At 31.9% G+C, this 11,491-nt stretch overlaps 1 protein-coding gene across 1 annotated transcript; it reads right to left on the reverse strand.

Annotated features, from left to right (window-relative positions):
* Positions 1-6,078: 6,078 nt before the first annotated feature.
* Positions 6,079-11,239, reverse strand: LOC140880958 (superoxide dismutase [Cu-Zn], chloroplastic). The gene is made up of 8 exons (XM_073285874.1): positions 10,917-11,239; positions 10,614-10,675; positions 10,463-10,502; positions 9,017-9,112; positions 8,904-8,935; positions 8,642-8,717; positions 8,456-8,509; positions 6,079-6,267 (listed from the first exon to the last, which is right to left on the reverse strand). The coding sequence occupies exons 1-8, from the start codon at positions 11,206-11,208 to the stop codon at positions 6,242-6,244; spliced, it is 678 nt and encodes a 225-aa protein (XP_073141975.1). The 5' UTR covers positions 11,209-11,239; the 3' UTR covers positions 6,079-6,241.
* Between the last annotated feature and the right edge of the window lie 252 nt (positions 11,240-11,491).

Raw genomic sequence — 11,491 nt, forward strand, 5'->3', positions numbered from 1 at the left:
CTCTTCACTTATTTATTTTTCGTCTCTGATTTGAACATCGGAAGGGCTACGTCGAGATGCAACCTCGGCCTCCTCGGCCTCCTCTAACACTGTTTGCTTGGTTTCAGGTTCACTATGGACTTGAAGCTTTGGGCCTAGGTTGGACTCTATCTTGAATTGGACCCACCAATTTTAGTGAGTATCATGGTGCATTATCAACCATGATCCAATGATTAAAATTTCATATCATGTGTTAATTGTTAATGATCCAAGAATTAAAATTTGACTACATCATAAAAAGAGAATTACGTAAAGTGTAGCATAGAAAACCCCTAATGACCCCTTAATCATCCTATGATTAATTTGTCTCCATAGGGTTACCACTTACAACCAACTTGTGACGGTTGAATGAATGTGATCGATTCCTCAAAAAAAAAAAAAAGAATTAATGTGATCGAACCATTTCATCGGCTCATCACATATATATATATATATATATATATATATATATATATATATATATATATTTATTGTATTTGATAATATGGATTTCGTGGAATTTCATGGTCCGGATTTGGAATTACAAATCTCATTTTGAGTGAGACGGTATCACAGATCTTTATCTGTGAGATGAGTTAACTCTACTCATATTTAAGTAGTGTTTGAAATTTTGTGAAGGAAAAGCTGTAAATTGCTTCATAGAAGCTCTCTCAAACACTACTTACAATAAGAAATAATACTTTTAACATAAAAAATAATATTTTTTATGAGTAACCCAAATAAGAAACTCGCCTTATAAATTTAACGCATGAAACAGTCACGCAAGAGTTTTTGTCTTTGACAAAATGATATTTTAAAACATGATTGATATTTGATAAGATTTATTATAACGGAATGAAATCATGACAAAATAAAAAATTTAATGAGATATGGGTTATATTGACAACACATATATACATATATTTGTACTTTTCAAAACTTGTAAAATCTAATTTTCTCAAAAATCAATACATTTGAAAAATTAATAAGTTAAACAATTTTTAAAAATATCCAATAATATGATTTTTAACTGTCAATTCAATTCTTAAATAACCTTAGACAAATACGACAATCTATTACTTATTTACAAGTATGAATAAAAGAATAAAGTTTTACAATTATGAATATACAGCTTTACCCTTTTACTCTACACAAATTTATGTAAAAAATAAAAATAAAAACATATAAGGATATAAATTTAAAAGTATGAACCAAGGTCAAAGTTTTTCATTGTGTATTTTCAACTTTGTCCTTGGTTAGTACACACATGATAAATTCCGTGAGGATACTTTTGTAAAATCAATTATTATGATAAGGTTAAAATTGACAATGTGTGTATATTAGTAAGGTTCCAGTTTCCAAAAAGAATGAAATACCAAAATACTTTAGTTTTTATTTTCTTGTAGATAAAGTGAACATATTTTTTCCACAAAAATTTTAATTAAATTAAATACTTATCCAGTTTTCTAAAATATTGAAACACCAAAATACTTTAGTTTTTATTTGTTTATAGATGGAATGACATATTTTTTCAACAAAAAATCTTATGTATTTTAATTTGTGTAAGGACATATTGAACCAAATAATTATATCATGAGTTCATATATATAACAAAATATCAGATTTTTAAACGTTATTAATATATATATAAATTAAATTATACATCGGTGTTGAAATAAATCAATTCATATGGAGTCAAATTTTAATCCAAATAATAAATGAACAAACCAACACACAAATATCATACATGTAAAAGTTGAAATTTAAAAAATTAACTATTTTTCCTCCTCAAAAAATCTAAAAATTATAACAATTATTTTATGAGATGATGTTACAATTAACGAATGAATATTTTTACAAGAGTTGGAGATGAATATCTTCAATTATTTTTAGCAAAACTATAAGATTGATATTATTTAAATATTATTGAAGTCTGTAAATATATTTATGTTAATCAATTAACTACGGGTTAGTTAATAAATAAAAAAATAAGTCTAGAAAAATTATGGATGACACGTCTCACATTAAATTAAAGATCCTGTAAAAATTACATTGATGCAAATTTTCAATCAGATTAATAAATAAAGAAAAATATGCAACAAAATGTTTGAGATAAAATATGGAATCTTAAAATTTGTAATTAAAGACATTCAAAATTCAATAAAAAATTTCAGCAATGAGAGCATTGTAAGCAAAAAGAGATCAGTAGATTTCGAAAAACGAGAAAAAAAAGGATGTTCAACAAATACATTGATCGTTAACAGTACTGACATACAAGTAATGGAAGATGATAACATACCAGAATGCAGATGAAAATGATGAAATTATTGTTATTCTTTGCAAGTAAATATTTTTAGCATAAAAAAAAGACCGTCTGATTAAATAATAACGATAGAAAATTGCAAATGATTGATGAAGATACTATCACAAGAATTGTTATTAAAGATTATGATAATAATGATTCTTTCATGGAGAATAAAAAACACATGATATGAAAAATCGTTAAAGAGAGAAATATCCCAAATATAAAATAAAAAATATTTGACGCAATAATTTAAATTAAGATTTAAAATGCATTATCTATACCAATTTTTTTTTCATAAATCAATAGTGATCAACATATAACATAGAAAATTACAAAATTATATTTAATATAATTTGATTAATATATCTCAGTTATTAACAAATAAAGAATAAATCATACATACATAAGATAGAAAATAAGACGAATTCATGGTACGAAACATGTCATAATTTCTCAAGATTAATAAAAAAAATAAAAAAAACTCGATTGAGCTGTAATAATTACATAAGTTTTAATATCAATATTGTGTTAATGTAAAACTACAATAAACAAAACACTTATATTTATAAGTTTACATGAATTATTGATAATGTCTTATTCTAAACTGTTAATGTGGATGTAAAATAACCATGACCGTAAATAATACAAACATTGAAACTGCAAGTGTTACATTGTCGAAAATGTTGCAAATATTTTTATTAGTTTTAATGTTGAAAATTATATTGATTACGTCACTAAGACATGTAATAGGTTTTTTTTTCAAAAAGTATATATTATTACCATGAAAATTATTTATTAACTGCATATTAATATCTTCTCATCTCAATTAATTTATTTAACAACGTTTATCAACAACAAAAGATGTTCCCACATACATCGTACATGACTTTTACTAATAAATCTAAATATATAAAATCTAAATCTAAATCTAAATCTAAATCTAAATCTAAATCCAATTTCTAATTCCATTCCAAATTCAATTTTGATACCTCAAAACATAGTGGTCTTGACAAAAGGGAAAAAGTAAAGAGGCAATAAAAAATATTTTTTGTAAAAGTAGAACATTCCATTACAATCGAATCGAATAGACAAAAAACCGTGTGAATCGATTTTTTATCAAACCGAACCGAAGTTTTCGTTAAAAGTCGAAATAACCGAATTTACTTGAAATAACTAATTTCAATTTGGTAACCGATTTTTTTTTTTTTTTTTTTTTTTAAAGAGAAAATGTGCTCACATAAACACAATGCCCACGAATGAGTATATGAGAAGAGATCGATGCATCATGCATTGTTTTCTTTTCTTACTGGACATTAGATCATTAGAACGAGAACTAATTTACATCAACAACCGAAATAAAACCAATATAAGCTTATTGAGCCGAACCCGAGCTTGATTTTGAGCTCAACAATTTTCACGAGCCGAACTCGAGTTTAAAGATGTTCGGCTCGTGAGCTCGCAAACATGTTTGTTAATAGGCTCGGGAGCCCGAGCTCGGGCTCGGCTCGTTTAGGAGGCTCGCGAGCTCCAGCTTCAGCTTGGCTCGTTTCGGAGACTCACGAATATGTTCATTTAATTTATTTGGCTTTACCTAGTTTGAGTGTACAAATGAAAAATATTAATATTAATGCAAATGATATTATTAGAACATAATACTTTGTTGAAATAAAGATGAATTTACAATATATAGGATGTAGCCATAATTTGTATTTTTTATTTTAACTTTAAAATAATTGTATTAAAATTCTCTTAAAAACATAATAAATAAAATATTTATATGTGCAATATTACTAATGAATGACAATTTAATCTATACATTTTTAAAGAACTGAAATAACAATTTTATTTAAAATATCTTACGAAAATTATAACTATATGTGATAGATGAATGATATTAAAAAAAATTAGTTAAAAGAAGTTGTAAAATTATCTAAATTAAATTTGTTGAGTTAAAACTTGTTAACTCAATATATGTATATATGCACAACATTTTAATAAAGTTATATAATATCATTAAATAAAATATTTTATATACGGGCATATCGTATCACAAATAATGCGTATATCTCATTATAAAAAATAATAATATGGTGGTTTTTAAAAATATTTTAAAATAAATATACATTTTTTTAAATCTTAAAAAATATATATTATAATAATTAAGCCACTCAATAAAGTTTTATTACTTGTGAAATAAGCATTGAAATGTTGATTTTCTTCAAGGATAAGTGCTCGAAACTTGGGTTTAGGATTTTTAGATGGGATCTTCAGATTTTATTTGAAAGATATAAAGAATAACGAAGCTTGAATTTTGAGTTTATTAATTATTTAATCGTGTGGTGAAATTTTTGGAATGATGAAAACAGTTGTGTACTATATAACATAAGATAGTGCACATTGAACTTGTACAGATTAAAAGCAGTCGAAGGATTGTGGCTGAAATTTGCATCTAGAATTTGGTCTATAATAAATTCGGAGATTTCAAGATATATCATGACTTGAGCAATTAGTAATGATGTTGTAAATTCATAAAGATCGAAAACTTTGATAAATGAAATTGGTAGATTTTTTGAATTGGACTGTGTTGGAGATTGAAGTTTTAGATCATGGTAAGCTTATAAATCAAGTTATAGTCAATTTGATCGAAAAATTATAATCGAAAAAAAAAACTCTAGCTCTGTTATATGTCTGACGAGACAAAAAACGAGCCTGAAAGCGAGCTCGCTAACAAGTCTGCTTAACGAGCTCACTTAACGAGCCTTCTAACGAGCCTTGCTTAATGAACCCGAAAACGAGCTCACTAACGAGCCTGGAAACGATCTCTCTAACGAGCCTGAAAAGGAGCCGAACTCGATCCAAGCTCGTTTAAAATGATAAACGAGTCGAACTCGAGCCAAACCTGAGATTTTATATATACTAAACGAGCCGAGCCCGAACCTTATGATAAAAGCTCGGATCGAGCTCGAGCCCTTATTTTTGTCAAACGAGCCGAGCCCAAACCTGATATTGTTCAGCTCGGCTCGGCTCATTTATATCCCTAACTACAAATCCGATGCCGTATTTTAGGTAAAATGTTCATTTTTTTTATTTTTCCGTCCCCCTAAAACACAGCACTAGGTTTTTGTAGTCACCCAAGAATATCATGCACCATAGCATACGGGATCAAATTCAAAAATATATATATAAGAAGTGTTATTTAGAGAAGTCCCAAAAACTAAAAATATTTCCATTGAGGACATATTAAAAGTTTTCAATTAATAAAAAAAGTTAGATAATTGTTGGCATTGGTTGTGCCACCAAAAACAAGTGGAGAAACATCATCATCCTATAACTGCTCTTCGTTGTACTCTATTTTAAGGCATGCCATACGATGACAACCATTTTTGTCCACTCTCAACTTTCCCATTGTACTTTCACAATACTCAGACTAATCGAAACCAACAATTTATCATGCATTCCACATAATAGGTAAACTCGTATTTAGAGAGGCGTACACGAATATCTCATGACCCACCCCGGACCTGTTTGACAGGGTTTGAACCCGTCCCGCTTGAACAGGTTAGATATAGGGTCGGGTCTAAGGGACATGTTAGGCTCGACCCATTGCCATTGTTAAGAGTAAACATGTCCCGTTCATATTTTAAATCATGTTACGCAATGTCTAGTGTAATTAAGTAATTTTTTTTCAAGAATTACAAATTCAATGCGGACAAATCAAACTTTAAAACATGGGAAAATTGCAAAGATCGTCTACCTTCAGCGAATTCCCATGCATGGGTATTTTATTTTATTGGTACACCAGGCAAAATGACAATAACCGCGAAGAAACGTAAACTCGTTCGCCATCTTTATACAAATCACAGAAAGATTTTGGTTACATAGCAAGCCTGGGTGATGATTTCAAGTGAGGTGGTAAGATCACTGGGGAGTTAAGCCAACAACACCTGCATATTTAACATCGAATGAAGGAACGTGGTCAGCGACTCAGTATCAGAATGAAGTCCATGCAATAAAAGGAATGTACTTATGGCAACTAGCTAGCCCCACTGTTACATTCCTTTCTCCTTTCTAAAATACAATACAATATAGAATTATGCTACATGTGCAACGATGATCACACCTATGGTTACCCGACCTTTTAAAATTGGGATAGTTTTGTAATTTCAAAAGTAACATGTAACCGTGCGTGTAACGGTCATTGTACCTATAACATTTTTCTAGAATATAACATGCATTCGAAAATAAGAAACAATATAGTTGATCAGGGGTGGATCCCCTCCTTGGACAAAAAAAGAAAAAATTCTACATAGTATTTCTCAAATTCAAATTTCACAATACTCTTCAATCTATAGCATACTCTTTTGGTCTCCTCAAACCCTAGATCCTCCCAAGCATAATAAAACTATCAACAAAATAAAAAGGAAGAAAATCGGAATGCTATGAAACGGATAATATGGCTTGCTCCGATATGATTTACTTGGGCAAGGTATAGGAAGATTGAACCAACTTCCGAAACAAAGCTACCGAAATAAGCAAGTTCCACACTTTTAAAGTGCATGAGCAAGGGAAACCGAGTGGTTTTATGCACCCCTTTCGCCTATATCATATGAAAGTAATTTACTCGTGTAACAAAAACTGACACATTGATTTACCAAATTTTTGTTTCTTCCTAGTTAACAGTGTTCTAATGATGGTCGAGGCGGCCACCTAGGCGGTAGGCGGCCCTCGATCGCCCCGCCTTTGTCTAAGGCGGTCTCTGTAGGCGGTCCGAGGCCATCCGGCGGGCGAGGCGAGCAAGCAGGCGGTCGAGACAGCGGAGGCGGGCGAGCAAGCGGTCGAGACGGTGAATGATTTTAAAATCTTAGTCAACTATCAAAGTCAAGTAAATTTAAAAACCAGTCAAAGTCAATCAATTTAAAAAACCCTATATATAATAAAAACACCTCACTCTCTTCTGTAATTTTTTTTTTGTTTCGAGTGTCCTCCACCATCAGCCACCACCTGCCTAAAACCGCCTTCAGCTGCCCGTCGCCATCAGTACTTTATTTAGATTGTATTATATTGTATGAAGCTTATTTATGCATAAACATTTTTTAATTATATATATTACATAAAAACTATGACTATTTATAATTACATTGCATGAATATATATAATCATAATTACCTATAATAAATTCAACCTCGGCGGCCTAGGCGGTAGGTGGTCACTGACCGCCCCGCCATTTACAACATTGCTAGTTAATGAACATGATAACTCCCTCTTGTACCATATCTAAGAACTATAACGTATATTAAACCGACAAGAATTTGTGTCTTTGCATCACCCGGAAAACTAACACAAGATATCAATATCTTTTTTCTTAACAGAAAACAACAGCATTCATCCAATCAAGCAGAATGATACATGAAAATAATTTCAAAGTCTTGGGTGTAAGATAAAGATGTTGACAAAAACGGAGTAAAATTCTCAAAACAAACACTGGCATATAAACTATGGTTAAATAGAAGCAAATTTCTTGTCTATTGTTGGAATGTGAGCTACAACACATATATGAGAAACTCAATCTTCAGTGTTGCAAACTGCTAAAAGCATCAAGAGTTGTAAGCTTAGCACAAGTTTTCAAATAAGAATTTAACAAGGTAAAAGAACAAACGTGTATGCAAATCAGGCATTTTCATATATTTGAGTCACAACAACACAAAAAAATGGTGAGGGGCAAATTTGTAAACAAGAGCAAGAAAATCTGAATTGTGAATTGTGATACATAACATTTGACCAAGCACGAAGTTATGATGTCCCCAAATTTTCTTTTCAGGATAAAAGTACAAGAGAGATTGTGGACTCTAGTGCACTACCAATTCGGATAAGCTATGAATGATTTTTCTAAATGCAAGGCTATGGTGATTAACAAGCAACAATCCTGGTAATGAACAATTCTTTCATCTGGTAAAACAGTCTTTTATTCTATTAGTTAACAAGTATTCAATTGCTTTTTTGGGCTTTCAGGAAGCACGAGAATATTTAAGTGAATAACTCAACAACTTAGCACTAGGTAAGCTGCAAATATTGAAGAAAAAGTAAAGTTTGACCATTCAAAAACAACATATTAATGTGAGAAAACATGCATACCACATGCCAAACGTCCACCAGCATTGCCGGTGCTGAGGCTAAGTTCATGACCACCTGCAACCCGAGGTAGATAAATAAAGTAACCAACCATATATAAGGACAACATGGTGACTTTTGAGTTCTGAAGCAAATGAAAGAACACTCCAAAAAGAAATTAAACACCAGTATAATGATAAAAAAATTTACCCTTTCCTAGATCATCCTCAAGCTCATGAACCACGAAGGCTCTTCCAATGACCGAGTTCGTACCGCTCAATGGTATCTTCACGTTTCAAATACACAAAATTCAGGTACCACAAAACTGAAGATGAAAGCTCTCAAATTTGCAAGATCACATACACGATCATATCTAATTTTTAAGATCAGTGAATAATGTCCTTAAAAAGTATTAGGTTACTCCCTTCATCAAAAATTTAATGATCTGATGCGTGTGTATCTAAAAAATTACCTGAACATCCACTATTGTCGCTTCTGCCACACCTACATCAATCACATAACAATAACAATTAATTGCAAACCCATTGAAATTCATCGGTGAATACAAAAGGCCATTTAAGATACCCTCAGCATTAGCGATTATGTTTCCCAGGTCGCCCGCATGTCGAACTTCGTCCTCAGGAGCTCCATGCGTCACGCCTTTTGGATTAAAATGTGGTCCTATTTAACATTGAACATCAATTTTCAACAATTTGACAAAAAACACACATGCAAGTGTTTGAAGTTACCTAAGATTTGACATAGAACAGAGATAAGTGCAATTTATCGCACTTCTATTGCACGAGTCTAACTTGAATTTTTTTTATTTCTTTGATAGTATTATGCGTTTTTGTTGTTTTTTTTTGTCGTTTGTAGGGAATTAGGAAAAAAACAATTTTGAGGCATAAAATGGCGTGAAGAGGAAAAGAGTGAAGAACTGAAAGTTGGAAGAAAAAAAAAGCAGAATGACAGGCGCCCCCGTGCCTATCCCTTGGCGCACCCGTGCCTATCCTATATCTTGAAAAAATAAAATCAGTAGGCGAGGCGCACCACCCGCGTCGACATCTGCGGAATTTTGGAAACTTTGGGCTCTTCGATTTTAGAAAATTTCTTGGCTTATTTTGGAGGGATATAGATGGTTTTAGACTGAAGAAGGTGGCTAGAGACTAGAGAACAATTGAAGACCGCCAGAAAGCGGAAGATTTGGGTACAAAGACGGAAATCACATCAATCTGGGAATAGAGGAAGCTTATTCCATCTATGTGCTAAATATTCTCTTTAATTGACTTTATTTTGATAAATTATTTGAAGACCATGTTTTGTTATTTTCTGAAGTTTGCATGATCTAATTTTCTCATCTAGAGGGAGTGGGACAGCGTAGCGAGACTCCGTGTTTTTTTATTTTTTGACATGGTTATTGGAATTCTTTGTTTAAATTTTTTTTTCCATGATTCAATGCTTTCAATTTATTTGTCATAGATTGAATCATTTTTAAGTTTAGAATTCATCATTTAGGAGAGCTGAATTTGAACAAGATATGGGAAAATACATCATTGGTGTTTATAATGTTCAGAAAAACCTATAATTTCATTGAAGCCTTTGAAAGCATTATTGTGTTGTTTATATTATTTAATATTTGATTGTTAATATGAATATTAAAATCGATATTAGATAAAAAAATTATATTCATCACTTGACAAAGAGGATAGATAATTTTATAAATTCTTGGCTAATAAATCATAAGAGTTTGAGATATACATGTTGCCAGAAATTAAGCAAGGTGGGACAGTCGAACCTCTATAATTTTCTGTTCAGCTGATTTTCGTCTTGCGAATCCATATTTTATTTGCCGCGAAATTTTATTATCTCATTATTGAAGTTTAGATAGGATTAAGGGCACACTAGTTTCATACAGCGTTCTTCATGAGACCGATATTCTACTCATTCTATATGCTATTCTACTCATTTTATATTAAATCTTGTCACTTGCGACCATAAATCACGCAACAAATGGAAATTTAAGTCTCTAACCTGTTGATATACATCCATTTGTAGTGTCACCAAACTCGTGCTATACAATGAAAATAAGAAGAAGAAAAAACTCAGATGCAGGACATCAAATGCAGAGGCATTCCTTTAACTCGTTAGCTAAAAGAATATATGAATCATAATTCATACTCACCAAATGAAAACCATGCTTCCCCGGTGCAAGTCCAGTCACACGAACTTTGACTGTAGTAGGACCTAAAACAACAAAGAAAAGACAAAGCCCAGGAAGTATAAACAAAGTGTCAAATTACCAAACACGTAGAGAATTAATTAGAGGGCCGCGAATTCGCGATTTTTTCGAATCCCATTTCGATAAACAGCTAATGATTTTGAGCACAAACGGTGTAATCTAGTTAAAAAAATCAGCAGATATAAGAAAAAATAAAGATTTTGGGCGGAAAATTTAATTGCAACAGAGAGAGTGAGATGCCACTACCATCGTTTTCTTGGGTGAGATTGACTACGCCTTCGACGGCGGAGGTCCCCTTGAGAACGGCGACAGCTTTCTTGGTGGAGGCTACGACTGTAAGCGGCTTCGGAGCTGCCGCGGCGGGAGAAGGAGAAAATAATGGACGGAAGTCGGTTTTAAGAGCGACGCCTTGGAAGGAAGAATGGAGAGGGAGTGACGAAGAATTGTTGGTTCTGGAGGGAAGGAGAAGAAAATGGTGGGCTGCTCGGCCCGCGGAGGCGGAGGCGGTGGCGGAGGAGAGGACGGTGTGTGCGGCCATAGCTGCTAGCCTGCAACTTTGCTGGATTGGGTTTGATTGATTAATTGGATATATATTATATATATATAACTAGTATATATATTTCTAATAAAATGTGAATATTGTTGTGAAAAAAGTAAAAATTTATGTAAAAATTTAAAAACTCAAAATATATCAAACATTACACTTTATAATATTTTTCTCTCAACTCAATTATGATTTTTCGTCACAAATGAAGACCAAATCACGTCACAAATGAAGACCAATTTATAGATCCACATTTGAGATTAGTACAAACATTAAT

The sequence above is a fragment of the Henckelia pumila genome, chromosome 2, assembly GCF_033568475.1.
Source record: "Henckelia pumila isolate YLH828 chromosome 2, ASM3356847v2, whole genome shotgun sequence".
NCBI lineage: Eukaryota > Viridiplantae > Streptophyta > Magnoliopsida > Lamiales > Gesneriaceae > Henckelia > Henckelia pumila.

What these genes read in the sequence shown, in the direction of transcription:
- LOC140880958 (XM_073285874.1), bottom strand. Translation starts at nt 11,208, where the DNA reads ATGGCCGCACACACCGTCCTCTCCTCCGCCACCGCCTCCGCCTCCGCG. An exon ending in CATAATCGCTAATGCTGAGG is followed by an intron (nt 8,936 to 9,016) that starts GTATCTTAAATG and finishes TGATTGATGTAG; the next exon opens with GTGTGGCAGAAGCGACAATA. An exon ending in TGGTGGACGTTTGGCATGTG is followed by an intron (nt 6,268 to 8,455) that starts GTATGCATGTTT and finishes TTAAATATGCAG; the next exon opens with GTGTTGTTGGCTTAACTCCC.